The sequence below is a fragment of the Onychomys torridus genome, chromosome 3, assembly GCF_903995425.1.
Source record: "Onychomys torridus chromosome 3, mOncTor1.1, whole genome shotgun sequence".
Lineage (NCBI taxonomy): Eukaryota > Metazoa > Chordata > Mammalia > Rodentia > Cricetidae > Onychomys > Onychomys torridus.
In genome coordinates, this window is record NC_050445.1 from 135,766,443 (window position 1) to 135,791,233 (window position 24,791).

Sequence of the window (24,791 nt, forward strand, 5' to 3'; positions counted from 1 at the left end):
CTTGAGCTTTTGAAAGGACAATGTTTGTGCATTTCTTTCAGTCTCTTTGTGCTTACAAAGCTCACTCCTCTAGTTTCCTGAGGCAATTTTAGCAAAAGCTTTCAATGCAGAATGAACTATGTAGTAGCAGCCAAGAAGGCAGCTGGGAAATGCCCAGATCGAGCTATTGTGTGCTGCAGTTCCTGCCCCTCTGCCTCCATGACACGAATTTTAATTCAGGTGTCTTGAGACCATTTGAGGAGTGGAAAACCACAACTTGCTCCTAGAATCCTGTTAGCTCATTCCTTCCTGCATAGGACCAGTCACCCTAGTCTAGCCAGTTAGAGCTGGGCAGAGCGGTTGGAAGAAATGAAGCCAGTTCCTCAGGTTGTATCCAGAGTTTTTGCTATGGGGAGCGGTTAAGTCTATAGGAAGGCAGAGACGAGACCCAGCACAGCCTGGCCTGGAGTATACCAAACACTGGGATGAGGAGTGGCTCCTAACCAAGTGGTCAGTAAGTACACTTGCCCTCGGCATCTCAGGGATTGCTTCCAGGACCTCTGTCTGCAGGTGCTTAAAGTCCCTGTGTAACCTGCTATTTGCATGTCATCTATGCACATCTTCCTGTATATTGTCACCTCTGGGTTTCTTATAAAACCTGTGTAAATAGATGTTAAATTCTACCGTTTGGCGCTAACGACGAGAAAATGTCTATACATACTCGCCACAGAATCCCCACTGCCACGTTTTTGGTGCAGTTTGTTGAATTCACTTGATGCGTGGCAGGCTGTTAGATATGCAGCATCTGCCTGGCACTTAGTCTTTTCCCTTTGTATTCTGAATAACAGATTTCCTTTTCTCAGTAATGAGGAAAAACAGTGGGGAAGCCTGGCCTACAGCAAGGTGCTGGAATGGTCGGTGCTTAGCCAGAAAGTGAAGGTGATGGAGAGTGCTCCCTTTAGTCCATTGCAGCAGGGTGGCTCTTGGTGCATTCACATCATTTGACTTGGACAGACCTCAGCGCACAGGCCAGGTAATGATCTGTTGTGGTTGTCAGAACGGGGGTCTGAACCTGCAGTATGAACAAATGAACATCACCCAGGAACTGGTTCTGACTCCTCCTTCACCCTGCCTGATCAGTCCCATGGAAGGCCCTGTCCGCTGGCCTCAGTTTAAGAACAAACCCCTAGGAAGAGCCTGGCATCAAATTTCAGCTTATAAACCTTTACACCTTTCTGGGCTGAATTTCCCCTCCATACCTAATGGACAGCACTACCTTCTGAAGAACTTTGGAATCCAGCCCACACTACTGGCTAACGGGGAACAGTGGTGTCAGGTGTCCTGTATTCCACACCCAGAAAAAATAACAAAGCTGAGGAACTCCCGTACTGTCCATCCTGGCTCAGGCCACCTGCTGTCTGCCCTCCTTCAGGTAGTCTCAGTCCAGGTCGGCTTCCTGTTTTCTCTGGACTGTATCTGACACATCAGAACTGCCTTGCCCACACACTAGTCCTGTGCTGTCTGTCTATCCATGACAACCCATCAGCAGCTGCTGCATTTTAGTCAACAAACTTAACAAGCTCCTGCCAGTCCAGGCTGCCTCCTAATGCTTATCTGGGCTGTACAAAGCCCGCCTGCCTGGTACCCAGCCTCAAAAAGATTGGTTTTCCTGGAGCACTCAAGGTTGTAAACCAGCCAGTACAGTGCTGGAAACCTTGGCTGCGTACCTATGTTATCAGGGTATCCCAGTAACACCAGACTGGTTCCCTGGGCTTCAGAGGAGTGGAGCACAGCTGCCTTCCTAACGGACTTGGGATCTTGCAGGACCACTCTGGAAGCAAGCAGGCCTTTAGCAGCCCTAACCCAAAGCTGAAGCTCCCTTCTGCCCTGGCTCTCAACTCCTATATATGGGTCCTTCCTGGCCTACACTGCCACTCCAGTTTCTTTTTATTTGTTTCTTTGAGACAGTCTGATGAAGCCCGGGCTGATCTAGAATTTGCTTTCTAGCCATATGCACCTGGGAGCTTCTGTTCTTCCTGCCTCTACTTCCTACTGCTGCTGATCCTATGCTGGGGGTTGGGGTCTCAGCTGAACCACATTCCAGCCCTACCTATTTGTTGTCTTGGGGTTCTACTTCTTGCTTCTGAGACGGGGTCACTCTATAAGGGGTGCTGGCCTGGCATTCATTGGTTAGTCTAAGCTGCCCTCAGATTTATGTAATCCCAGGAGTCCTGGCTCAATTTCTCTCCCTTTTCTGACTCTTGTTTTTCAAGGCAGGGTTTCTCTGTGTAGCAATGGCTGATCTGGAACTCACTCTGTAGACCAGGCTGGCCTGTAATCCCAGCACTCAGGAGGCAGAGGCAGGCAGCTCTCTGTGAGTTCAAGGACAGCCTGTTATACAGAGTGAGTTCCAGGACAGCCAGAGCTGTTACACAGAGAAATCTTGTCTGGCTGGCGCTCTCTCTCTCTCTCTCTCTCTCTCTCTCTCTCTCGCTCTCTCTCGCTCTCTCTCGCTCTCTCTCGCTCTCTCGCTCTCTCGCTCTCTCGCTCTCTTGCTCTCTCTTTTTTCCAGAGCTGAGGATTGAACCCAGGGCCTTGTGCTTGCTAGGCAAGCACTCTACCACTGAACTAAATCCCTAACCCCTCACTCTCTTTTTTAAAAGTTTACTTTTATGTGTATGTGTGCTTTGGCTGTGTGTGAGCTAGGTCCTTGCCTGCTACCCACAGAGATCAGAAGAGAGCATCGGAATGCCCTGGAACTGAAGTTGCAGGTGATTGTAAACTGCCACGTGGGCTCTGGAAACCAAACTCCAGTTCTCTCCAAGAGCAACAATAACATTTACCTGCAATTATAAAAGTACATGAGGGTGGTGTGTAGCTCCATAGTGTAGTGCTTGCCTAACATGGTATGTACATATAGAACATGGAGTTCCATTCACACACTTGCAAAAAAATTTTTTTTTATTAGATATGGTAGTGCATGCCTGTAATCCCAGCACTCTCAAGGTTGAGGCAGGAGGATTATGAGTTGTAGACCAGCTGGTCTACATAGTGGATTTCAGCTGGCTGTACAGTGAGACCCTATCTCAGAAAACAAAAAGTGCATGTGACCAAGAAGCATACAGGAATGGTCACAGCACGTGTGAAATGCCACATGCCCCCTCTCGGACCAACATCCTCTTGCAGATGCTGCTGCAGTTCAGATCAGCAGCCACTCATCTGGCCAGAGCCTTGACTTAGATTCCATGCTGACCCCTCCTCACACTTGCCATCTGCCCCAGTGTGTTCAACTAGTGACAAGGAGTTAAGTCTTAGCAGAAATGCTCAGGCCTTACAGAGGTGCTTCGCGCATTGTAGTCTCTGAATGTTGGGAAATCCCCACCCCCCCAATCACCCTGCTCCTGCAGCTGCCTTAGTCAAATTGTTTCTCAGCTGTGTTTCCAGCACCCTACTAGTAACTGGTTGAGGGACTCTGGCTTCATGTGGCTGTTGGGAGGTTGGGCCCAAACCCAGACTAAAGTGCAGTGTGACAAGGCCAGGACTGCAGCGAAGGACTTGGTGACAGCCTGCCTGCTACCTCTGCCCATGCGAGAGCTGCAGCAGGGACAAGGAGGGAGGGACTGCAGGCTGATAACACCCCAAGGACAAAGCAGCTCCTGTCCTTTACTCCAGAGAAAGCAGAAAGAAGGTCCTTCCTGAAAGCTGGTAAGTTGTCCTGTCGGTCCGTGTCAGGCATAGAATTGGTAGGGAGAAATGGCAAGTAAGCCATCGGAGAGGGCCTTCTATATCACCTACTGCAAGCTGGGGTAAGAGGAAGTCGGCATCCCAGGAGCATCCTGGGAAGTAGGGTACTTCCTAGACAGTACTAAGCTAATGGCCGTTCTGATAGGAGGGACTTAGCCCTGGGAGACCCTGTGCTCTGCCGGCAGGAGGAAGCAGGCCTGGTTCTCATCCCTGAGACCCTTGACCGACTCAGCTTCTAAACATGTGAAGAGAGGGCAGCTTAAGAAGGCTGGCTGTCTTGCGTTAACATCAACTGCAGTCAAAGGCAGGGGTTGTCTTCATGGGTCACTGATTCCCAAAGAACAGTTTGTAACTTACTGTTGGTCCGTGAGCAGAGTGCATCCATCCTGGGCACATTACCAATATGTACAAGGTTTAGGTGCAAGACAGCGAGTTCCCTGAAGCAGCTGCTGGAGCTGCTGGAGGGAGAGCAGAAGAGAGTGGCAGACACTGTACAGGGTGTGATGGGGCAGGACTCTGGCGGACTGCACTAGTCCATCAGTCCCCAAGTGCTTAGGTGGTAGGCTAAGATATACCAGACCCGGGGCAGACACTTGGAACAGGGCTGTGTTCTTCCACCATGTAGATCCCATGGTGTAGATCCCATGAAAGTTATAGACTTGGCACCCTGCCCTGCTGAGCCGTCTGACAAGCCCTGGACAGGGTTTTTCTGAGAAGTACCGCGTGCTAACTGATTGTACCACTGGAGCTCCCAGGGTTTTTCTACCAATGATGAAGGACCTGGTTTTCTCCTGGTCTATCCTGGAACTGTACCCTTGAAGTTTTACAATAGCAACAACTTAGTGCAGAAACAGAATAAAATCACGAGACAGAGCGAGACTGGAGAGCTGGTTCAGTGAGTAAAGGTGTTTGCTGCACAAACCTGATGACCTGGCCCAGTCTGCAGCCCACAGAGGAAGGAGACAACCAGTTCTCACTCTGTCCTCTGACCTCTGCATACACATCAGACTCACTTTCCAAAAAAAGATTTACGGGTATGGATGTTTTGCCTGCATGTATATCTGTGCAACACGTGCGTGCCTGGTGCCAGAAGAGGGAATCAGATCCCCCTAGAACTTGCATTACAGGTGGTAGTGAATGCTGGATTTCGAACCTGGGTCCTCAACCATCCCTCTTAACCCCTGAGTCATCTCTTAGCCCCTCACACACATTGTATAAAAACTTTAAAGACGAAGCATAAACCACCTTTTTTCCTTTTAAACTAACATTGATCCTGAAAAAATGAAGACCGCCAAGAGGCTGGGGCTGTAGTTGAGGCCTGGCACTCTGGTCTCCCCCCCCCCCCCCATCCTGTGACTCTGGACAGCCCCATTCATTTCACACCTTCCAAGCAGCACTTGGTGACATAGGACTGTAATCCTAGATGTTTGGGAGGCTGAGGCAATGCCTAGTACAGGTATGCCTGCATAAGCCACAGATTAAGTTCAAGGCTAGTCTGGGTAACGATGAGACCCCAATTTAAGAACTGTGGGTAGATCTCAGCGGGAGAGCACTTCCCTAGCACGCGCAAGGCTCTAAATTCCATGAGAGGAAAATGGTATTCCTGGGTTTACTTTTTTTTTTTTTTTTTTAATTGTTTAGCACTATGAAAATGGATAGCAAAAGTATCCCAGCACTCAGAAGGCAAAGACAGGCCAAAATGGTTCGGTTTGAGGCCAGCCTAGTCTGCACAGTGAAACCCTGTCTTAAAAAACCCTCCTTTAGATTTATCAAGTAGCTCTTCCAGAGAAATGGAGGGATGGGTAGCTGATGGGGTTGACTTTGATGATGCGGAGGAGGCAAAACAGCTCTCTGCCCAGACCTATTTGCTCCTGGCTCTGGTTCACAGCGTCTTCAGTCACCTTGTTCGCCATATGGCAGCAGGTGACAGGGGTGACCCAGCGATCTGGGCATCTGAGAGGCCACAGAAGGGCACCTCCATGGAAGGAGTACTGATGCCCTTCCCCTGGCCTGCAGTCATGCAGGAGGTGAACCCAAAATGCCTCCAGTCCCCTCAGGTCAGCCTGGGCGGCCACCACACTTTGGAACTTCCTTTTCAGCCCTCATTCTTCCTGCCTCCGCCACCCCAATCTCTGCACCCAGCACATTGTCGGGAAGTCCTCTCCTAACCCCGCCCAGTTCATCCAGAGTGATCAGCCTTAGGCCACAGGGTGTTTCCCTTCCACCACCTACACTGTCACAAAAGTGGTTCTGGGGCACTTACAGCGCTCTGCCTGGCTGCCACAGTTCTCCACGTCTGCTGGCGCTTTGCATCCTTACTCCCACAGTGGTGAACCAGACCACCAGGCCCAGGGAGCCAGCCTCCAGCCCCACTCTGCCAGCTGCCTCTGCTCTCTGCTCCTTCACAGGCCCACGGCGGCGCCCTTCCTCAACTCTGGCTCTTCACAACACTTACTACACAGCTGTAAAAAGGGATCTGCAGAGTGCTCATCTTTATTAAAGACACTGTTGACAAGTCATTCGTTAGAAGGAGTCTGGGACATTGCTTTGTTGTCCCTGGTCAGGAATGAGGCAAAACTGCTCCAGATTACAGAATCTTCCCCTCAGTGCTCAGCCCCCCACCATGGAAAACCTCCCGCCTATGAGGTCATCGCACTCCCACTGAGCCGCACTGCCAGCCCTGGCCTTTCAAAGTGTTGGCACCGGTAAAATCTAGATTCCCTGAAAGGAAAGGGATCTTTAAGCTACAACCCAGTTGCCTGTCAACACTGCAGGCATTCAACAGATTGCCTAAAGGACTGGGCAGTATGGGCCTCTTCCAAGTTAAGGACTTTCCTGATAAGATTCCTTTAAAACCATGGCTGGCTAAACTTAAAGAAACAAAAACTGCCCGCCCCCATGGGACAGAAGAGAGCCTTGTTGCTTTGGGAAAGCATCTAGGTTTGGTTCCTTGCACCCACATCAGGTGGTTCACTGTCTGTAATTTCAGGTCCAGGGACCCAGGCTCCTGTTAAGGATTTCATGGACATGTGATGCACATACAGATATGGACACACATACACTCTAGTATCTGTTGACTCACATAATCACTTACCTGTGGCAGGAAACTTGTGAAGTCAGGGTCTTTGAATACCTGAGTTTGCTAAAGGGAACCCAGAGCTATAAAAAGCACCCAGCAGCAAATACTGCAGAGCAACATTATGAGTGCCCAGGCTCAGGGTGTCCCTTTGTTCTCGGACTTATCTCAAGTGTGCCCGTTCTCATTGCCAAGGAACACTGATTTCAGACATCTGATCTTGCTCTAGAAACAGGGAGTGCAACCCAAAGGGCTGCCACGTGTCTTTCCTTTGCTTTGACTTATAGAGAAGCTTAGGTTCTGCACTTTCTAAGCAGCGACTTGGGAGTTTGTTTGTTTTTTTTTTTTTCATAGCAGTTTATTTACATCTCAAGAACTTCTGACCTTTGATATCATGATTGAGACAGGGGCTCTCTGTGTAGCCCTGGCTGTCCCGGAACTCACTCTGCAGACCAGGCTGGCCTTGAACTCACAGAAATTCGCCTGCTTCTGCCTCCTCAGTGCTGGGATTAAAGGCCTGCACCATCACTGCCCAGATAATATGACATTTTGCCACCAAATGTCCCAAGATTCTGACATCTAGAAAAGCACAAGGTTTGAGCTTTAAGAGATGGCAGGGACAGGACCCTGACCAGGATGAGGATTCTGCAGCCTGGACCTGCCTTCTCCCAGAGAGGACGGGAGTCGAGGCTGTGTTGCAAATTCCTTGTCCCATTGAATTTCAGTATTAAAGTTTTGATTGGAGAGATGGCTCATCAGTTAAAAGTACTGGCTGCTCTTCCAGAGGATCCAGGTTCAATTCTCAGCACTCATGGCAGCTTACAATTGTAAATCCAGTCTCAGAGAATCTGACACCCTCTTCTGGCACCAGAAATGCAGTACAAAGACAAACGTGGGTAAGACACCCACATACATACATACATACACACACACACACACACACACACACACACACACATATATATATACATACAAACACATATGCATATGTATGTATGTGTATGGATATGCATATGTATACACACACACACACACACACACACACACATATATATATACATACAAACACATATGCATATGTATGTATGTGTATGGATATGCATATGTATACACACACACACACACACATACACACACACACACACACACACGTCTAGGGAGCTCTAGGGAGCTGAGACTCTGATGACCCTGGTTAAAAGTTCACGTTACTTAACAGGTGACTCAACCTCATCACTTCAGCTTCAGGACTCCATTGTCCCCTTCTGGCCTCCACAGGAAACTAGACCCACATGTGCAGACACACAAATAGTTAAAAATAAGAAGTGGGCTGGGAATGTAACTCAGTTAATAATAGTGTTTTCCTAACAACCCTTAAACTCTGGGTTCAATTCTCAGGCCTGCATAAAACCAGTTGTCACACAGCCTGTAATCCCAGAACTCAGGAGGCCGCAGGAGGATTGCCACCAGTTGGAGGCTAGCTTGGGCTACAAATAAAAAAATAAAATAGTCCATCACATGCCATTAATCCCAGCAGAGGTAGATGGATCTTTGAGTTCAAGGCCAGCCTGTTCTACAAGGAGTTCCAGGACAACCAGGGAAACACAGAGAAACCCTGTCTTGAAAAACCAAAATAAATAAAATAAAAACAGCAATTCTGTGGCCTGGTAGGCTGGCTCTGGTTAAAAGAAAACACTATACAAGCTCTGTAGTGAAAGGTGAGAACCAACTCCTCAGGGTTGTCCTCAAACATGTGCTGTGTGTGGCGCACACATACATCATAAATAGAATATACACAATAGTAAAATTTTAACTGCAGTTCTGGCAAGATATGCAATGAGGTAATGTCTCAAGATCCAAGGACAAGAACATAGCTGGCATTTAGGTATGGGCTGGAAGCAAGGATTAGTATCATCAAGGCCTGCAGTCCCAATCAGAGGGGAGGCTGAACCGGAAGGAGTATTACAAGTTGGAGGGCAGCCTAGACTGTGTAGAGAAGTGAGTTCCAGGCCAGCCCGGCAGACTTCGCAAGATCCTGTCTCAGAAAGTAAAACAGATGTCAGGTGTGGTGACACATCCAGTCCCAGCACTCCGTAGGCACAGGCGGACAGATCTCTGTGAGTTCAAGGCCAGCCTGGTCTACAGAGCAAGTTCCAGGACAGCCAGGACTACACAGAGAAACCCTGTCTCGGAAAACAAAACAAAAAAGTAAAATGGGGCTCACTGGTAGAAGGCGGCCCAGGCCCAGAGTTCAGTCCCTAGTATCAGACAAACAGCAAAATAAAAGCCTGCCACAGGAACGCTCCTGAAACAGGTGTGGCTCCATTGGATCCCTCTAAGTGTGGCTGTTTCTCATCTTTCCTGTGGTTCTCCATTCTATTTGGCCAACAGAGCAATTTCTACACTGCCAGCCCCCCAGCTTCTCCCACCACCAACTCCGGTATTCCCTGACAGCCCTCTTTCTCTAAGCCCTGGCCCCAGGTAGTTTGTGCTCTGGGGACTGTCCGGTTTCTTGCTGAGTTGTCTTCTGATTGGCTTCTGTCTCTCCGAATAGCAGCTGAAGTGGATCTGTCCTGAGCCTGTCACGCCTCTTAGCGTCCCTGCCTGTTTCTAACTTTGCTTTCCGGGTCTAGCTGCCCCTTCAGCTCACTAGTCAGCTGGCAGGGTCATGTCTGGCAGTGCTGGGGAGGAATTGGGCCCCAGCACAAGCCAAAGGAGCCAGGTCCACCCCTGTGAGCTCCTTCCGAGCCTCACACCTGCATGGCTGCCCGGTGAAACCCTGCTCAGACCTCAGAGACACTGCAGTCAGCTTTTCCCTTCAAAGGCCACCCCACCCCACCCTGCTTTCACGTATGGTGGAGGTGGGGAGCTGAGGTCACAGCCAGAAGACTTCCTCCACCACGCTCCACTTTTATTTTGGGGGACAGTTTCTCCATGAACCTGGAGTGTATGGATTAGGCTGGGCTGGCTGACCAACAAGCTTCAGGGATGCGCGTGTCCCTGTTTGTGCTTCCAGTCTGTTTGTGCTTTCTAGGCAGACAGTTTACTGATGCATCTTCCAGCCGCCCTCGCCCACCAGACCCTTCCACCTGGTCTTCCAGGTGCTGGGATGCTAGGTATAGGCACCGTGTTCTACAGAGTTTCTTACTCTTTAGGAACCTCAGGCTTTCCTGTGTATTATCTGTCGCTTCTGGGCTTCTAGAATTTAAGTCCCCAAGAGATAAGATCTTAGTCATTTCTTCCCCAGTACTATGTCCCAAAACTGGTTGTGGTGTTTTGCATACATGTGTATGCATATATGTGCAGCACATGGATGGTGTTTTGGTGCCTGTCCTGGATCTCACTCTGTAGACCAGGCAGGCCTAGAACTCACAAAGATTCACCTGGCTCTGCCTCCTGAGTACTGAGATTAAAGGTGTGCGCCACCACCTGGCTGAAAGTGTATTCTTAATTATAAATGCCCAGCCTTAGCTTGGCTTGTTTCCAGCCAGCTTTCCTTAACTTAAATTATCCCACCTATCTTTGGCCTCTGGGCTTTTATATTTCTCTATTCTTGTATACCTTTCTTTGTTTCTTACTCTGTGGCTTGCTGTGTAGCTGGTGACTGGCCCTTGACATTCCTCTTGCTCTTCTTCCTGTCTCAGATTTCTCCTATTTATCCTCTCTGCCCGCCAGCTCCACCTATTTCTCTCTCCTGCCTTGCTATTGGCCGTTCAGCTCTTTATTAGGCCACCAGGTGTTTAGACAGGCACAGTAACACAGCTTCACAGAGTTAAACAAATGCAACACAAACAAAAGTAACACACCTTAAAATAATACTCTACCACACATGGGTACCTAGTGCTTGCAGACTACATCCAGCCTCCTAAAGCTGGAGCTACAGATGGTTGTGAGCTGCCACCTGGAAGATGAGAATCAAACCTGGGTCCCCTGGAAGAGCAAGTGTTCCTAACCACCCAGCCATCTCTCCAGCCTCCTCAATATATATATTTTACTAAAGTGATTAATGTCTGTAAGAGTCACTTTCCTCCTCCTCTTCCTCTCTCTCCTTCCCCCAAATGAAAAGACCTTGAGATAACTAATTCTGGCTTGGCAGCCTCAGGAAAAGCCAGGAACATGGAAGAGGGGCCCAAAGCAGCTTGTAGTGAGGCGGCTCTCAAGCCAGCCTGGATGAGCATTCCTGGTGCTTTCCCACTGGGTGGGAGGCAGGATGATGCTCAGAGGTACAGCCCTTCTTGTTCTTTCTTGTTTTCTTTAGACAGGATTTTATGTATCTCAGGCTGACCTTGAACTTGATTATGTAGCTGAAGACAGACAGACAGACACACCTCCTTAGGACTGATCTTTCTCTGTAGTACTTTATAACACAGGACAGCCTGGAACTTGGATCCTGTGCCTCAGCCTCCAATTTTGTTTTTTTTTTGAGATAGGGTTTCTCTGTGAAACAGTCCTGACTGTCCTGGAACTCACTTTGTACACCAGGCTGGCCTGGAACTCACTGAGATTCACCTGCCTCTGTCTCCTAAGTGCTGGGATTAAAGGCGTGACCACCACCAACAGCTCAGCCTCCAATTATTATAGTTTCCATTTCCAGACTATGGTCTTAGTGTTTTCCTTATGTCACAATATAAATGTAACACCAGTCATGGTGGCACACACCTGTGATCTCAGCATTCAGGAGGCAGAGGCAGTGGATCTCTGTGAGTTTCAGGTCAACCTGGTCTACATAGTGAATTCCAGGACAGCCAGGGCTACAAGAAAGACTTTGTCTCAAAAGAACAAAAACCAAAAAAACAGAGCAACAATGGTGACACACACCTTTAATCCCAGCACTCGAGAGGCAGAGGCAGGAGGATCTCTGTGAGTTAGAGGCCAGCCAGGTCTACAGAGTGAGTTCCAGGACAGCCAAGGATACACAGAGAAACCTGTCTCAAAAAACAAAAACAAACTGTAAGTAACTCAGTAAATCCAAGGACACAGTGCAGGTCGGTTTCATATGGAACTTTAGAAAGCACAGCTAAGAACCATATGCCAGGCAGGATGGCTGACACCTGGAATCTCAGCACTTGGATGAAGGCAGGGGATCAGGCATTCAAAACCATCTTCATCGGCATAGGGAGTTTGAGCTCAGTGTGGGTTCTATAGAAAGTCCCTGTCTCATGCCCCCTATTCCTCACATTAAAAAGAAAAAGTAACAGTTGCTCAGTGGTGGCGCACACCTTTAATCCCAGTACTCTGGAGGCAGAGACAAGTGGATCTCTGTGAGTTCGAGGCCAGCCTAGTCTACAGAGTGAGTTTCAGGACAGTCAGAGCTGTTACACAGGGATACCCTGTCTTGAAAAACCAAAACCAAAAGTTACTGGAGACTATCTCAAGTATCCTTGTCTACTGTGAGAGGGACTCCTGGTAAAATTTCTTCATAGCCCATGTCTCCACTACTCCCAGAACTCCCCTAAAAGCCTTTTGGGATGGCCTCTTAATTTAGGCTTCTCCTTTCTCACCCCCTCCCTATATTTTCTGATCAAAGTCCAAACAGTTAAGGATTCTGTCTGAATGCACATTTCCAAAAGGTCTAGGATGGGGGGACATGGATCATGCTGGGGCCTGAGGAATCCTGTGTCCTGTCAGCTCTATGGAGGTCTGAGTCAAGGACACTGACACTTTTTCCCTCTCTACTGGCCTCAACAGCAGCTGCCTGTGAGGACGCCACAACCTGAGTCTTGGGAGCTGCCAGTGGTTGAGCGCCAGCAGAATGTCCAGCCAGGATCTGAGGTAGGCCCTCGGGCGCACTGGTGGAGGAAAGGTGGCGACGGCACCATCTGGTCAGTGCCAGCTCTAGATGATGAGAACCACAGAGTGAATGACTGGGAAGAGAAAATGAGACCTGTTGTCCCAAATACATATTTCCCCAAATATACAAGCAGATACACACACACACACACACACACACACACACACACACACACACACACACAGAGTATTGTTAAAATACAGTTTGCAAGCTGGGCATGATGGTGCATGCCTATTTCCCAGCTCTAGGAGGTAGAGGCTCAAGGATTAGGTTTGAGGCCAGCCTTGGCTACATACATAGTAAGATTGAGGCTAGCCTGGGCTGCATGAGATTCTCTTTATACTCCCCTCCCCTGCAGTAACGTTTTCAATTGTTTTAACACACCTCTTCAGGGAAGTTTCAGCCATGGCCCTCCTCGTTACCAGTTTCTTGCTTATTTAGGTCCCTTTGTGGAGAAACCTACTGTGACCTGCTTTCAGCTGTTCTACAAGTGTTATCCCCATGGCTCCCCATGGCCTGCAAGATAAGAACATTTGACTGTTTTCCAAGGAGTCTGAGAAAGCTTTGTTTTCTATTCCCAGACTTGTATCTTTAGGCAGAAAGAGGAGCTGTGTTGCCTGAAGCATGTGTTTACAGAGGACAGATAATATACTGCTTGTTAAGAAGTCTGGTTATCTCTTGCTAAGACGAAGCACCCATGGTTAGAGACAGGGTATCTTACCCGTTAAAAATTCTTTTTAGATTTATTTTACGCGACTGTTTTGCCTGCATAATTTATGTGCATGCCTGATGTTTACAGAGGTCAGAAGAGTGTCAGATCCCCTGGAAGTAGAGTTTCACATGGTTGTGAGCTGCCATGTGGGTGCTGGGAACCGAACTTGGGCCGGCTGCAAAAGCAACACGTGCTCTTAACTGAGGAACCATCTCTCCAGCCTGGAGGGTGTGTGTCTCGTCCTTAACGACGGCTGTCATTTACCTGGTGTTCATTTGTTTAGTCCTCACACAGCCCCTTAGGCGAGGGAAATGGAGGTTCATAGAACTAAGGCAACTTGCCCAAGTCAACCGCCCAGCCAGCCAGGGTTCATCTGCACCTCCTTCTCTTGACCTTCTACTGGAACGGAAGCTGGAGCTTGTTGAAAATTCTCATTGGCCTCGGAGGGTGAGAGGCTGGAGGGCATCTTTGAAGGCCGAGCTAAGGCCTGCTCACTCCCGGGTGGGCCCCCTTCCCAGCAAGCCTGCAGGGTCTTGGCTTGGTGAACTCTTCACTGTGTCAGCCCTAGACGATCAGGCTGGTCAGCACAGGCTTCCTGGAAAGAGGTTCCTAGCCTGTGTAGAGGGAGGAAACAGGGACCGACTGACAGCCGGAAGCCCCATAGCTGCCATTCCTGACTTTCTCTGCCTGGCCCTGCTCTCATGTCCCCTACCCAAGCTGGCTGTCGCCAAGTGTCCTCTCTCACACCACGTCTCTGTCTCTTCCTCTCCACCTGGTGGCCTAGCATCGCTGCAAAACTCATCAATGGAGGCGTGGCAGGACTCGTCGGGGTGACCTGTGTGTTTCCCATCGACCTTGCCAAGACCCGACTGCAGAACCAGCAGGGGAAAGCTGTGTATAAAGGAATGTAGGTGTTGGTGGGAGAAGTGAAGGCCGGGAAGGCCCCACGGAAGGGAGGGTCTGAGGTTTCCTTTGCTTGTCAGGGAGGGAGCTGGGAGGCAAGGCCAACTGAGGTGTGCCAGGAAAGGGAAGGGGTACATTTGGTCACTACTAACTTCCTTTCTGGCCTCTGCTTCTAGGACAGATTGCCTGGTGAAGACTGCGCGTGCCGAGGGCTTCTTGGGCATGTACCGAGGTGAGGTGGGCTTCTGAACTCCCAAAGGAGCCCAGGCTCCTCTGTCAAGGGTGATAGCACAGTGGTATGGTGTTCATTCCACACAGGGGGCTGCTGGGCTGGGGCCTGGAATACTAGGTGTCTCTGGGCTACCCCGGCTTTCAAGAGTCTTCAGTGTGGTGATAGCTGCTTCTGGGCTTCCTTGGAGGTGCTTGCGTGTGCTGTGTTTAAAGTAATGCCCCCAGCCTTCTCTTGCCTGCTCGCCTCTTACTCTCCCTGACATAGAACAACCCACAGAGCCGTGAGCTCAGCCCCACGTGACCCCATGCGGCTGTCTGCAGCTTCCACATCCATAATGAGACCTTGGAACGTGGGTCATAGGTCAGTGCTAGGGAAACGCTGATATGCTGGGACCCCAGAGAACAAGGACAAACACATGTGTGGATCATCCAGTTCCCATAAAAAAGGGGAGCTGCCCAATTCCCCAGGCTGCTTATTCACCATTAGAGGTGGAAGATACCAGCAGGACAGAATGTGGTGACTTCTTAGCCAGGTGTGGTTTCATACACCTGTGATCCCAGCGTTTGAGAGATGGAGCCAGGAATGATCAAGAGTTTGAGACCATCCCCAGTCACAAAGGGAGTTCAGGCCCAGCTGTCCTAGGCTACATGTGATCCTGTCTCAAACCAACCAAAATGAGAAACAACACCACCACAAACAAACAAACAAACATAGATGACTTCTTGGTAATGGGACACTTGTATCCATAAACAAAGCAGGAGTTCAAGGAGGAGAATGGGCCTGGAGAGGGGCTCAGACATTAAGAGCAACATTGCAGCTGGGCGCTGGTGGCGCACGCCTTTAACACCAGCACTCAGAAGGCAGAGGCAGGCGGATCTCTGTGAGTTTGAGGCCAGCCTGGTCTACAGAGTGAGATCCAGGCCAGCCAGGGCCACACAGAGACACCCTGTCTCAAAAAACCAGAAAGGAAGGAAGGAAGGGAAGGAGGGATGGAGGGAGAGAAGAAGGGAGGGAGGGAGAGAAAGGAGGGAGGGAGGGAGGGAGGGAGGGAGGGAGGGAGGGAGGGAGGGAGGGAGGAAGAGAAAGAGCAAGCACCGCTCTCCCAGAGGACCTGAGTTTGGTTCTCAGGACCCACATTTGGTAGTTCACAACCACCTTTAATTTCAGTTCTAGGAGGACCGTCTTTGGTCCTCTCTATAGGCACTGCACTCACTCTCTCTTTCTCTCTCTCTCTCTCTCTCTCTCACACACACACACACACACACACACACCACACGCACACGCACACGCACACACATACACACACAGACCATGCAAATAAAATAAAATAAAAATTTTGGGGTTGGAAAGATAGCTCAACAGCTAAGAGCACTGGGTGTTCTTCCAGAGGTCCTGGGTTCAATTCCTAGCACCTGCATGGCAGCTCACAGCCACTTGTAATTCTAATTCCAAAGAACCAGGTATGTCTTCTAACTTGCAGGTACCAGACATGCATGAGTGCACTTACATACATGTAAGCAAACACTTATATGCATAAAATAATCTTTTACGGGGCTGGAGAGATGGCTCAGAGGTTAAGAGCACCTACTGTTCTTCTAGAGGTCCTGAGTTCAATTCCCAGCAACCACATGGTGTCTCACAACCATCTGTAATGAGATCTGGTGCCCTCTTCTGGCCTGTAAGCATGCATGTAAGCAGAACACTGTATACATAATAAGTAAATAAATAAATCTTTAAAAAAAATAATCTTTTACAAAATAAAATCTAAAACAATTTAATCCCATATTTAATCTCAGCACTCAGGAGGCAGAGACAGGTGGGTCTCTGTGAGTTCAGGCCAGCCAGGGCTGTGTAGTGAGACCCTGTTTCAAAATTTCAAAAATAGGAGGGAGGGAGGGAGGGAGGGAGCTGGGCATGCAGTGAGTAGAGTGCCTGCAGCTTGCCTGTTGCATGGGGGACAATGTGCCTCACAGTGACACTCCTGTCATGCTTGCACTCAGGGAGCAGGAGGATTGTGACTTCCATGCCATCCTGGGCTGTGCTAAGGCCCCTGACTCCAAAATTAAGAGGGGTCTGGCAGGTATCCCAACCGCTGAGGTGCCTGCACACAGGCCTGGCAACCTGACCTTGATTCCAGAACCATGTAAATGTGGAAGGAGGGAACTGACTCCAGAGTTGTCCTCTGACCTCCACATGTGTGCTGGGGCATGTGCATGCCCACACACAATAATACTAAGTAGATTAAATATAAAAGGAAAACATGTTAGGGAGAGGAAATAAAAACGGCACCTGTAAGACAGTGTTGCCTTGTGTGGCCTCTGCCGACCTATTCAGCCCTGAGCTCTGCCTGTCAGTGGCGGACTGGTCACTTCTGCAGCAGCCATTGATTCTCTCTTCATATCTCACCTCCAGGGGCTGCGGTAAACCTTACCCTGGTCACTCCAGAGAAGGCAATCAAGCTGGCAGCCAATGACTTCTTGCGGCAGCTGCTCATGCAAGATGGGTAAGGCCAGGTGATGGTGACATAGAGCCCCTTCACAGTATAGTCAGAGACAGTATATTCAAGAGAAAATACAGAACACACAGAATATATACAGATGTATTTAGCAACCAGCTGAGACATTTTTTAGAGATTTATTATGTACAGAAGAGGGCACCAGATCTCATTACAGATGGTTGTGAGCCACCATGTGGTTGCTGGGAATTGAACTCAGGACCTCTGGAAGAACAGTAGGTGCTCTTAACCTCTGAGCCATCTCTCCAGTCCATGCTGATACATTTTTTCCTGTTTTATTCTTCATTTTTTGTATGTTTGTTTTTATTTTTGAGACAGAGTCATCTATTTAGCTCTGTGTGGCCTGGAACTTACAGAGATCCTCCAGCCTCTACCTCCTGAGTGCTCAAAATCGTAGCCCTGAGCAGCCACACCCAACAAGCTGACAGATTTTAGACATTATCCCCAAACCTTCTCGTCTTCTGTGTCCCCACTTGTCCTAGGGACAGTACTTGAGAGGCTGGAACAAGAACCTGACCTGCCACTGGTGTTTCGTAGTTCCTGATTTCCTCTCAGGTCTGCCTCCCTCGAGCCTCTTCGGGAAATCTAGCTTCAAGCTCAGGCAGTGGCCCAGTCTGTACTTCCAGGAGGTAGGCAGCAGCCGCAGGGGAGCTGCAGCAAAACTGAGGACAGCTTGCTTTACACACAGTTTCAAAAAACAGAAAGGAGAGCCAGGCAGTGGTGGTACACGCTTTTAATCCCAGCACTCAGGAGGCAGAGCCAGGCGAATCTCTGTGAGTTCGAGGCCAGCCTGGTCTACAGAGAGAGTTCCAGGACAGCCAGGGTTACACAGAGAAACCCTGTCTTAAAAAAAAAAAAATAGTTTCAACTACCAAAGAAGGTGGATGGGCAAAGCGAGGCAGGGCTGGCCTGAGACTAAGGACCTTACTTCTGGTCCCACAGGGTGCAGCGGAACCTGAAGATGGAGATGCTGGCCGGGTGTGGGGCTGGAATATGCCAGGTGGTGGTTACCTGTCCCATGGAAATGCTCAAGATTCAGCTGCAGGATGCTGGCCGCTTAGGTGAGGCACATCCCAACTCATGGCATCTGCAAGGCTAGGATCAGCACAGGGCACACTGTATGGCACATGCACACCCCCACCACCAGGTTCCACACACACTCAGCTTCTAGGTCAACAGACATGTTTTTAACCCTCTCAGCTCCAGACCAAGGAGCAGGAACAAGAGCCTGGATTTTAGAAGGTGTAAGCTCATCTCATGCCTCCATGCCGATGTCTTGATGTTCAGGCTGGATTCCTGAAGATTTTCTAAAATGGGGCTTAGTGGGCTGGAGATGGCTCAGCAGTTAAGAGCACTGGCTGTCCTTCCAGAGAACTGGGGTTCAAGTCCAGCACCCACATGGCACCTCACAACCATCTGTAACTCCAGTTCCAGGGGATCCAATGCCATCTTCTGGCCTCATTGGGCAATGCACACATGTGGTACACAGATACATGCAGGCAAAACACATACATAAACTAGCAAACATTTGTTTTTCAACTCTGAGCCTTGCAGTGGTGGTGCACCCCTTTAATCCCAGCAATTGGGAGGCAGAGGCAGGCAGATCTCTATAAGTTCCAGGCCAGCCTGGGCTACAGCGCAAGTTTCAGGACATCCAGGGCCACGCAGAGAAACTCTGTCTTGAAAAACAAACAAAAACAAAAATTCAGATGTGGAAAGACAAACCGGAATGCTGACCGTGGTACACAGTGAGAGCCTGAGGGAGAGATGGGACCTCCTGGCAGGGGCCAGCCAGGGTCTGGTTAAATAAGCTAATGTGTAACACACTCAACAACACTACCCTCCGTTCCACTGTGCACACTTGTGCTGGAGTCCAGCTGAGTCCCAGACTGGGTTACAGCAGTTTCAGGAAGCCCATGTGTTCCTGTCTGCCAAGAAGAAGCTCCTGCCATGTTACCTATTCAACTGGGTAAGAAATTCTAGCACAAAGCCTGGTGGTGGTGGTGGTGGTGTACTGATCCCGGCACTCAAGAGAGAGATGGGTGGATCTCTGTGAGTTCCAAGCCAGCCAAGGCTATATAGTGAAACCGTGTCTCAAAAAAAAAAAAAAAAAAAGAAAAGAAAAAGAAAAAGAAAAAGAAAAACAAAACCCCAAACTAACCATTCACACAAAGAGCAACAGCAAAGAAAATGTGTGTAAAAGCCAGAGTGGTGGGTTTGTCTGTAATCGCCAGGCTGAAGGGGAACTCAGCCTTGGCTAAAAGAACCACATATACACACATGGCCCTGTGGCTGCTTCCCTCGGGTTCTCTCTACAAACTGCTGGGTAGGCAGGAGTCCAGTTTTCCATCTGAGCCTCTCCTTCTCTCTCCTCACCCCCACGCCCCTTGCCCAGACCTGGATATCAAACCTTAGCTAGAACATGCCAGTCAACCCCTGAGCCACACCCCAGGTTCCCTCCAAAGAAAAGCAGAAGGGAATGAGCAGTAAATAACTGCCTCCCTTGCTGCCTTTGGATCTAAAGAAGGCCAGGATGTGAGATGGAATTATTTCCTCTGAGCAAGAACTTACTAACCTCAGCGAAGGACCTAAGCTTTTCTTGTTTCGTTTGATCTTTGAGGGCCTCATGACCTCTGGCAAGTGCTCTACAATCAAGCTATTTCCTAGCCTGCTTTGTCTCTAGACCAGGTTTCATCATACTGCCCAAACTGACCTTGAACTCTTGGGCTTAAGCAATACTCTTGCCTCAGACTCTTGACTAATCAAATCTACAGGTACATAATACTATGTCCAGCAAACACTGACTTCTAAAATAAATACACAATCTCAGTACATTAAATCCTATGGTCATTAGTGAGACCCACAAGTTCTATCATATCTATTATTAATCCATCAGTCACCATATCTGTCCATCCATCCATCCATCCAGTAGGATGGCCTTGATATAGTCCAAGCTGGCTGACATCAAAGTCACAATCCTCAATTATTAATATTATTATTATTATTATTTTTGAAACAGGGTCTCTTGTAACCCAGGCTAGCCTTAAACTTGCAAGATAGCTGTGGGGAACTCTATTATACCCTGATTCACCTGCAATTTAAATGCTCAGGGAAAATAATTCTGTCTCAATTACTAGATGTTTGTTCGTTGTTCTTATTATTTATTTCTTGACTCTTTATAGGCTGGATCTCACTGTGTAGCTCTGGCTGGCCTGGAACTATATAAACCAGGCTGGCCTCAAATTCACAGAAATCCACTTGCCTCTGCCTCTTGAGTGCTGGGATTAAAGCTATGTACCACCATGCCCCATGTTTTTCTATAACTAACAGTAATCCTCCAGCCTCAGCCCTCCAAGTGAGCAGAGAAGCCTAGCTTCAGTTCACCAAGTCACAGGTAATGAATTTGACACTAAAATGGTTTAACACTGAATTCTGTGAGTCGGAGGAGGTGATAAAGGGCGTGTGCCCTTGATCTTGGAGTAAGGGAGGAGGCAACCCTGGAAGACTGAGGAGGTGAGTTTAGACAAAAGCGTTTGCTGGTGCCGTTTAACATTAAGCAGAACATATACGGTGTTTCTTTCTGGAGGCTAGCAGGATGCTAGCTAAAAAGCTCAAAGAGCTGGAAATGGCGGACCATCCCAGGGTTTTAATCAGGCTGGGCGAGAACACCTTGGGTACCTGCTGGGCTTGGTGCAGACATGCCACCTTTCCTCCCCAGCTGTCGGTCCTCAGGGCTCTGCCTCGGCTGCGCCCACCTCCCGGCCCTACAGCACCGGCTCGGCTTCCACCCGCAGGCGCCCATCGGCCATCCTCATTGCCCGGGAGCTGCTCCGCACCCAGGGCCTGTCTGGCCTCTACAGGGGCCTGGGTGCCACTCTCCTAAGGTGAGCGCTCTTTCCGAGCCCGGGCCCCAGCCCCCAAGTCTTATCTAGGGACCTGCCTGCCTTACTCATCCTACCAAACTGCTCTCCCTCCCGGTGGTTCCCCTGCGGGTTACAGAGGTGAGGATGGGGAGCGGGTTACGGAAGAACTTCCTCTCTGCCAAACGGGGTGGGGGGGGGGGCGTTTCTCGCATCTGCTGCGCTCCAGGGCTCATGGGGAGGCGGCTGGGGGTCACCCAGAAGGGTCGGTGGTCTTTCCCTTCCACAGGGACATTCCCTTCTCGGTCATCTACTTCCCCTTGTTTGCGAACTTGAACCAGCTTGGGGTCTGCGAGCTCACGGGCAAGGCTCCCTTCACACACTCTTTCGCGGCAGGCTGCGCCGCAGGTTCGGCGGCGGCCGTAGCTGTCACCCCTCTGGACGGTAGGTGTGGAGAGGGCCGGGGTTTGGGCTTTCAGGTCATCCTGCTGCTTTCCGGGTCGGGCCCACACAGGCGGAGCTTGCAGGTCCAGCAGCCCCAATCCCCAGCACCCGGGAGGTCCGCACAGAAGCTGGCACTGGGGTAACTGTAAGGAGCTGCTCCCGGCACTGGGGTAACTGTAAGGAGATGCTCCCGGCACTGGGGTAACTGTAAGGAGATGCTCCCGGCACTGGGGTAACTGTAAGGAGCTGCTCCCGGTGTGCTCGGGGCCACACACAGCCCTTGCAGGCAGCAACACTTCTCCCACTAAAGGGGGGCAGAGAAGGCCGCTCACCTCACAGCCACAGAACTGGCCCCACCGGGAAACCCACAGGTTTGCACCAAGGACAAGTTCAGGGTTTAGTTACCTGCTTTAACTCCTGCTTCATCCAGTTCTGAAGACTCGAATCCAGACCCTGAAGAAAGCTCCGGGCGAGGACATCTACAGCGGGGTCACTGACTGTGCCAGGTGAGCCCAGCACCCCTAGACGCCATGCCAGCTCAAGGCCCAGTTCACGCGGGACTTGGAGCTGCCTTGGAATGTGTTGGCCCCTCACTTCTCGGAGGACGCAGTATTGGGAGTTTCCCGATTCTTCAGGGGTCTTCTCCCCACTCCTCTTCCCAGAGTCCAGACAATTCGGAATTACTAAGACCCTCTCACACTGCAGCCCTCGAGACCAAGGAAGGTGCACAAATTCTTGGCCAAGTGGGGTTTAATGGCTCGTCTTTGGCCTAGCACTTGAGAGGTGAAGGAGGGAACACAGGTCAACCTAAACTACCTTGAGTCTTAAAGAAGGTATGAGGTGGTAGCTCATTTGTAATCCTATATAATCCTACACTCAGGACTAGCCTGGGCTGTATCTGGAGACCTTCTCCCCAAATCCAACAGCAAAAACAAAGTAAAGCTTGGAGAAGTCTGAGAAAGCATACTCTTAGCCTTCAACTACAAGGCTCTCCTTTCTTCACAGGAAACTCTGGACACAAGAAGGAGCAGCTGCCTTCATGAAGGGAGCAGGCTGCCGGGCCCTGGTCATAGCCCCCCTCTTTGGGATCGCCCAGGGCGTCTACTTCATTGGCATCGGAGAACGCGTCCTAAAGTGCTTTGAGTAGTCTATGGTGGCCCCCACAAGCTGCCATCTCTGGCCCTACACTCGAGACTAGGTGGTAGTGCTGGAAGCCTAAGATGCCTACCCTGTTGTTGTACATCATCTAACCTGTAATGTTACCTCAGAAGAAATGACCCATTTCACTACTTACCAGGGGCCTTCAGAAGCCCCAACCACCTGCTTAACAATGGAAACAGCCTTGTGTATTGGGGCAGGCGCAGGCACAGTAAGGATGGAAGGGCTGGTCTACACCAGCACGCCCCCTGTAGGCAGGTGCAGGACAGTGTTAGGACAGTGTTAATCCTAGCACTCACACTGTGACATCAGAAGTAAACCTGGCCTGAACCATGTGCCCTCCTGAGCATCATTAATGGTCAAATGAACCCAAATGAGCAGTATGGCCCCCTGAGAGTAGCTGTCCTGCCCCAGATGCCCACCCTTAAGTATGGTCCCAGATCACTCCTAGTGGGTGCTTGTGGGACGTGATCTAGAATAAAGCTGGTTAAATCCTTGTCCTGTAATCAGCACAGCAAATGACTTACAAGGAATGTCTCCTGAAGAACCAAGCTGTGGCTTCTGGGGCCCCACTCCTGACTGTTGCCTAGCGGTGGAGAATAGCTGGGGACATTTTCACACTGAACCTTGTGTGTGTGTGTGTGTGTGTGTGTGTGTGTGTGTGTGTGTGTGTGTGTGTGTTGTGTGTGTGTGTGTGTGTGTGTGCGCGCGCGCGCGCCCCAGAAGCCAGAAGAGAGTGCTGGATGCCCTGAAGCTCAGGTTATGAGCAGCTGTGAGCCATCTCTGCAGCTTCCTACTCTTGAGTCTTGTCTCCTGCTCATCACTTTATAACCATGTTACACCAAGAACTCCAAGTCTCAAGGGCCTCAGTCCTTCCTCCACAGCCCGCTATAGAGAAGTGGGATAATGCCACCAAATGGCATCAGGTCCTAAGAAAACAATCCTGGGTTTTGGTTTTGGTATTTCAAGATAAGGTTTCTGTTTAATAGTCCTGGCTGGCCTCGAACTCATAGACATGCCTCCCTCTGCCTCCTGAGTGCTGGGATCAAAGGCCTGCACCACCACAGCTAACAATCCTGTGTTAAGAACAGGAACCAGGGCTGGGACACAGAGCTCAGTTGGTAGAGTACTCCCATAGCAAGCTCCAGGTCCTGGGTTCCATCCCCAGCACCTCCATCCCCAGCATGGTGGGACATGCCGGTAATCACGGCACCTAGGAGGTGGAGGCAGGAGGGTAGAAAACTGAAGGTCCTCGGCTGCCAATAACCAAGTTCTAGGCCAGCCTAGACTGCATAAAACGAAACTGCCCACAAATCCAAACCACAAACTGAAAAGACGTAAGGAAGTCAGGGTTGCCTTGCCTCCCATTAATGGGCAAAATCCGTGCACAATAATTACAAGACAGAACGAGGAGTCCCTGTCACCAGTTGCTCTGCTGTTCCTGCTGGGGGTCCAGCTCTCCGCAGGCACCGCCACCACTTCCTTGTTCCCAAGGAGAATGGGGAACCTGAATCAAGAGGCCAACCTCAATTGTTCCCAGGGCTGCTGGCCGTCCATCCTCCCCACCACCTTCAGGCCCACCTTTTTGTTTTTTTCTCTTTAGAGTGCTGAGGACCGAACCCAGGGCCTTGCGCTTGCTAGGCAAGCGCTCTACCACTGAGCTAAATCCCCAACCCCCAGGACCACCTTTTATTCCGGTTATGTACTCGTCAATACAACTCCACGCTTTGGGACAAACCACTCCTTACAACTGGCTAGTGGAGCAGTGACAATTCCCTAACAGAAAAGAACCTACATTAGTCCTACCTAACTAAAAACCTGGTCCTGGGGACGGCCGGATGTGTATGCAAAATGTGCATTCATCTCAGGACAGGGGAAAGATGGATGGTGGCCGTGGCAGGATCGGTACTAACACAAAGCTCCTCCCTCCAAAACTTGGGCTTTTTTCACTTTGTCCAAATAAAACTGTTCCAGAATAGATGCATGGACCAAAGTTTGGGGGTGTGGCTCAGTGTACAGCCTAAGCTTACCATGTGAGGCCCTGGCACCTACCCTAGCACGTGTGCACACACAAGGCTGTCCAGACTCTGGGACAGGTACACTGAACATCTATGTGTGGTGTCCACATGGTCACAGAGCTGCAGGAAGGTTTAGTAAAATATCAATACCGTAGGGATGCAGAAGTAGTTCCTTTCTGGAGTCCTTCTTTTTTTCTTTTGGTGGTGGTGGTGGTGGCGGCGGCGGCGGCAGCGGCAGGGTCTTCTTTGTTGGGCAGACTGGTGCTCAACAATCCTCACCACAGCTGGGACCACAGATGTGTTTCACTGTGCCCAGCAGAACTCACAATACTTTACCAAAAAAAAACCCCCCAAAACCCCAA

General features: G+C 49.9%; 1 protein-coding gene across 3 annotated transcripts; it reads left to right on the forward strand.

Moving 5' to 3' along the window:
- The first annotated feature begins 246 nt into the window (after nt 1–246).
- Slc25a18 (solute carrier family 25 member 18) lies at nt 247–22,917 on the forward strand. 3 transcript variants are annotated; one of them, XM_036181216.1, is made up of 11 exons: nt 247–493; nt 828–1,012; nt 12,485–12,568; nt 14,084–14,206; nt 14,379–14,434; nt 16,847–16,937; nt 17,892–18,010; nt 20,668–20,833; nt 21,099–21,253; nt 21,684–21,759; nt 22,259–22,917. In XM_036181216.1, exons 3-11 carry the CDS (start codon nt 12,549–12,551, stop codon nt 22,398–22,400), a joined length of 948 nt encoding a protein of 315 aa, XP_036037109.1. In that variant the 5' UTR covers nt 247–493; nt 828–1,012; nt 12,485–12,548; the 3' UTR covers nt 22,401–22,917. The 3 variants fall into 3 exon arrangements, with proteins under 3 accessions (XP_036037109.1, XP_036037107.1, XP_036037108.1); XM_036181214.1 differs by lacking the exon at nt 828–1,012; XM_036181215.1 differs by lacking the exon at nt 828–1,012 and having other exon boundaries at nt 247–489.
- Nucleotides 22,918–24,791: the final 1,874 nt, after the last annotated feature.

Coding starts and splice junctions, on each gene's coding strand:
- Slc25a18 (XM_036181216.1), top strand. CDS start 12,549: ATGTCCAGCCAGGATCTGAG. Junction 16,938..17,891: donor CAGCTGCTCATGCAAGATGG/GTAAGGCCAGGT, acceptor CTGGTCCCACAG/GGTGCAGCGGAACCTGAAGA. Junction 21,254..21,683: donor AGCTGTCACCCCTCTGGACG/GTAGGTGTGGAG, acceptor TGCTTCATCCAG/TTCTGAAGACTCGAATCCAG.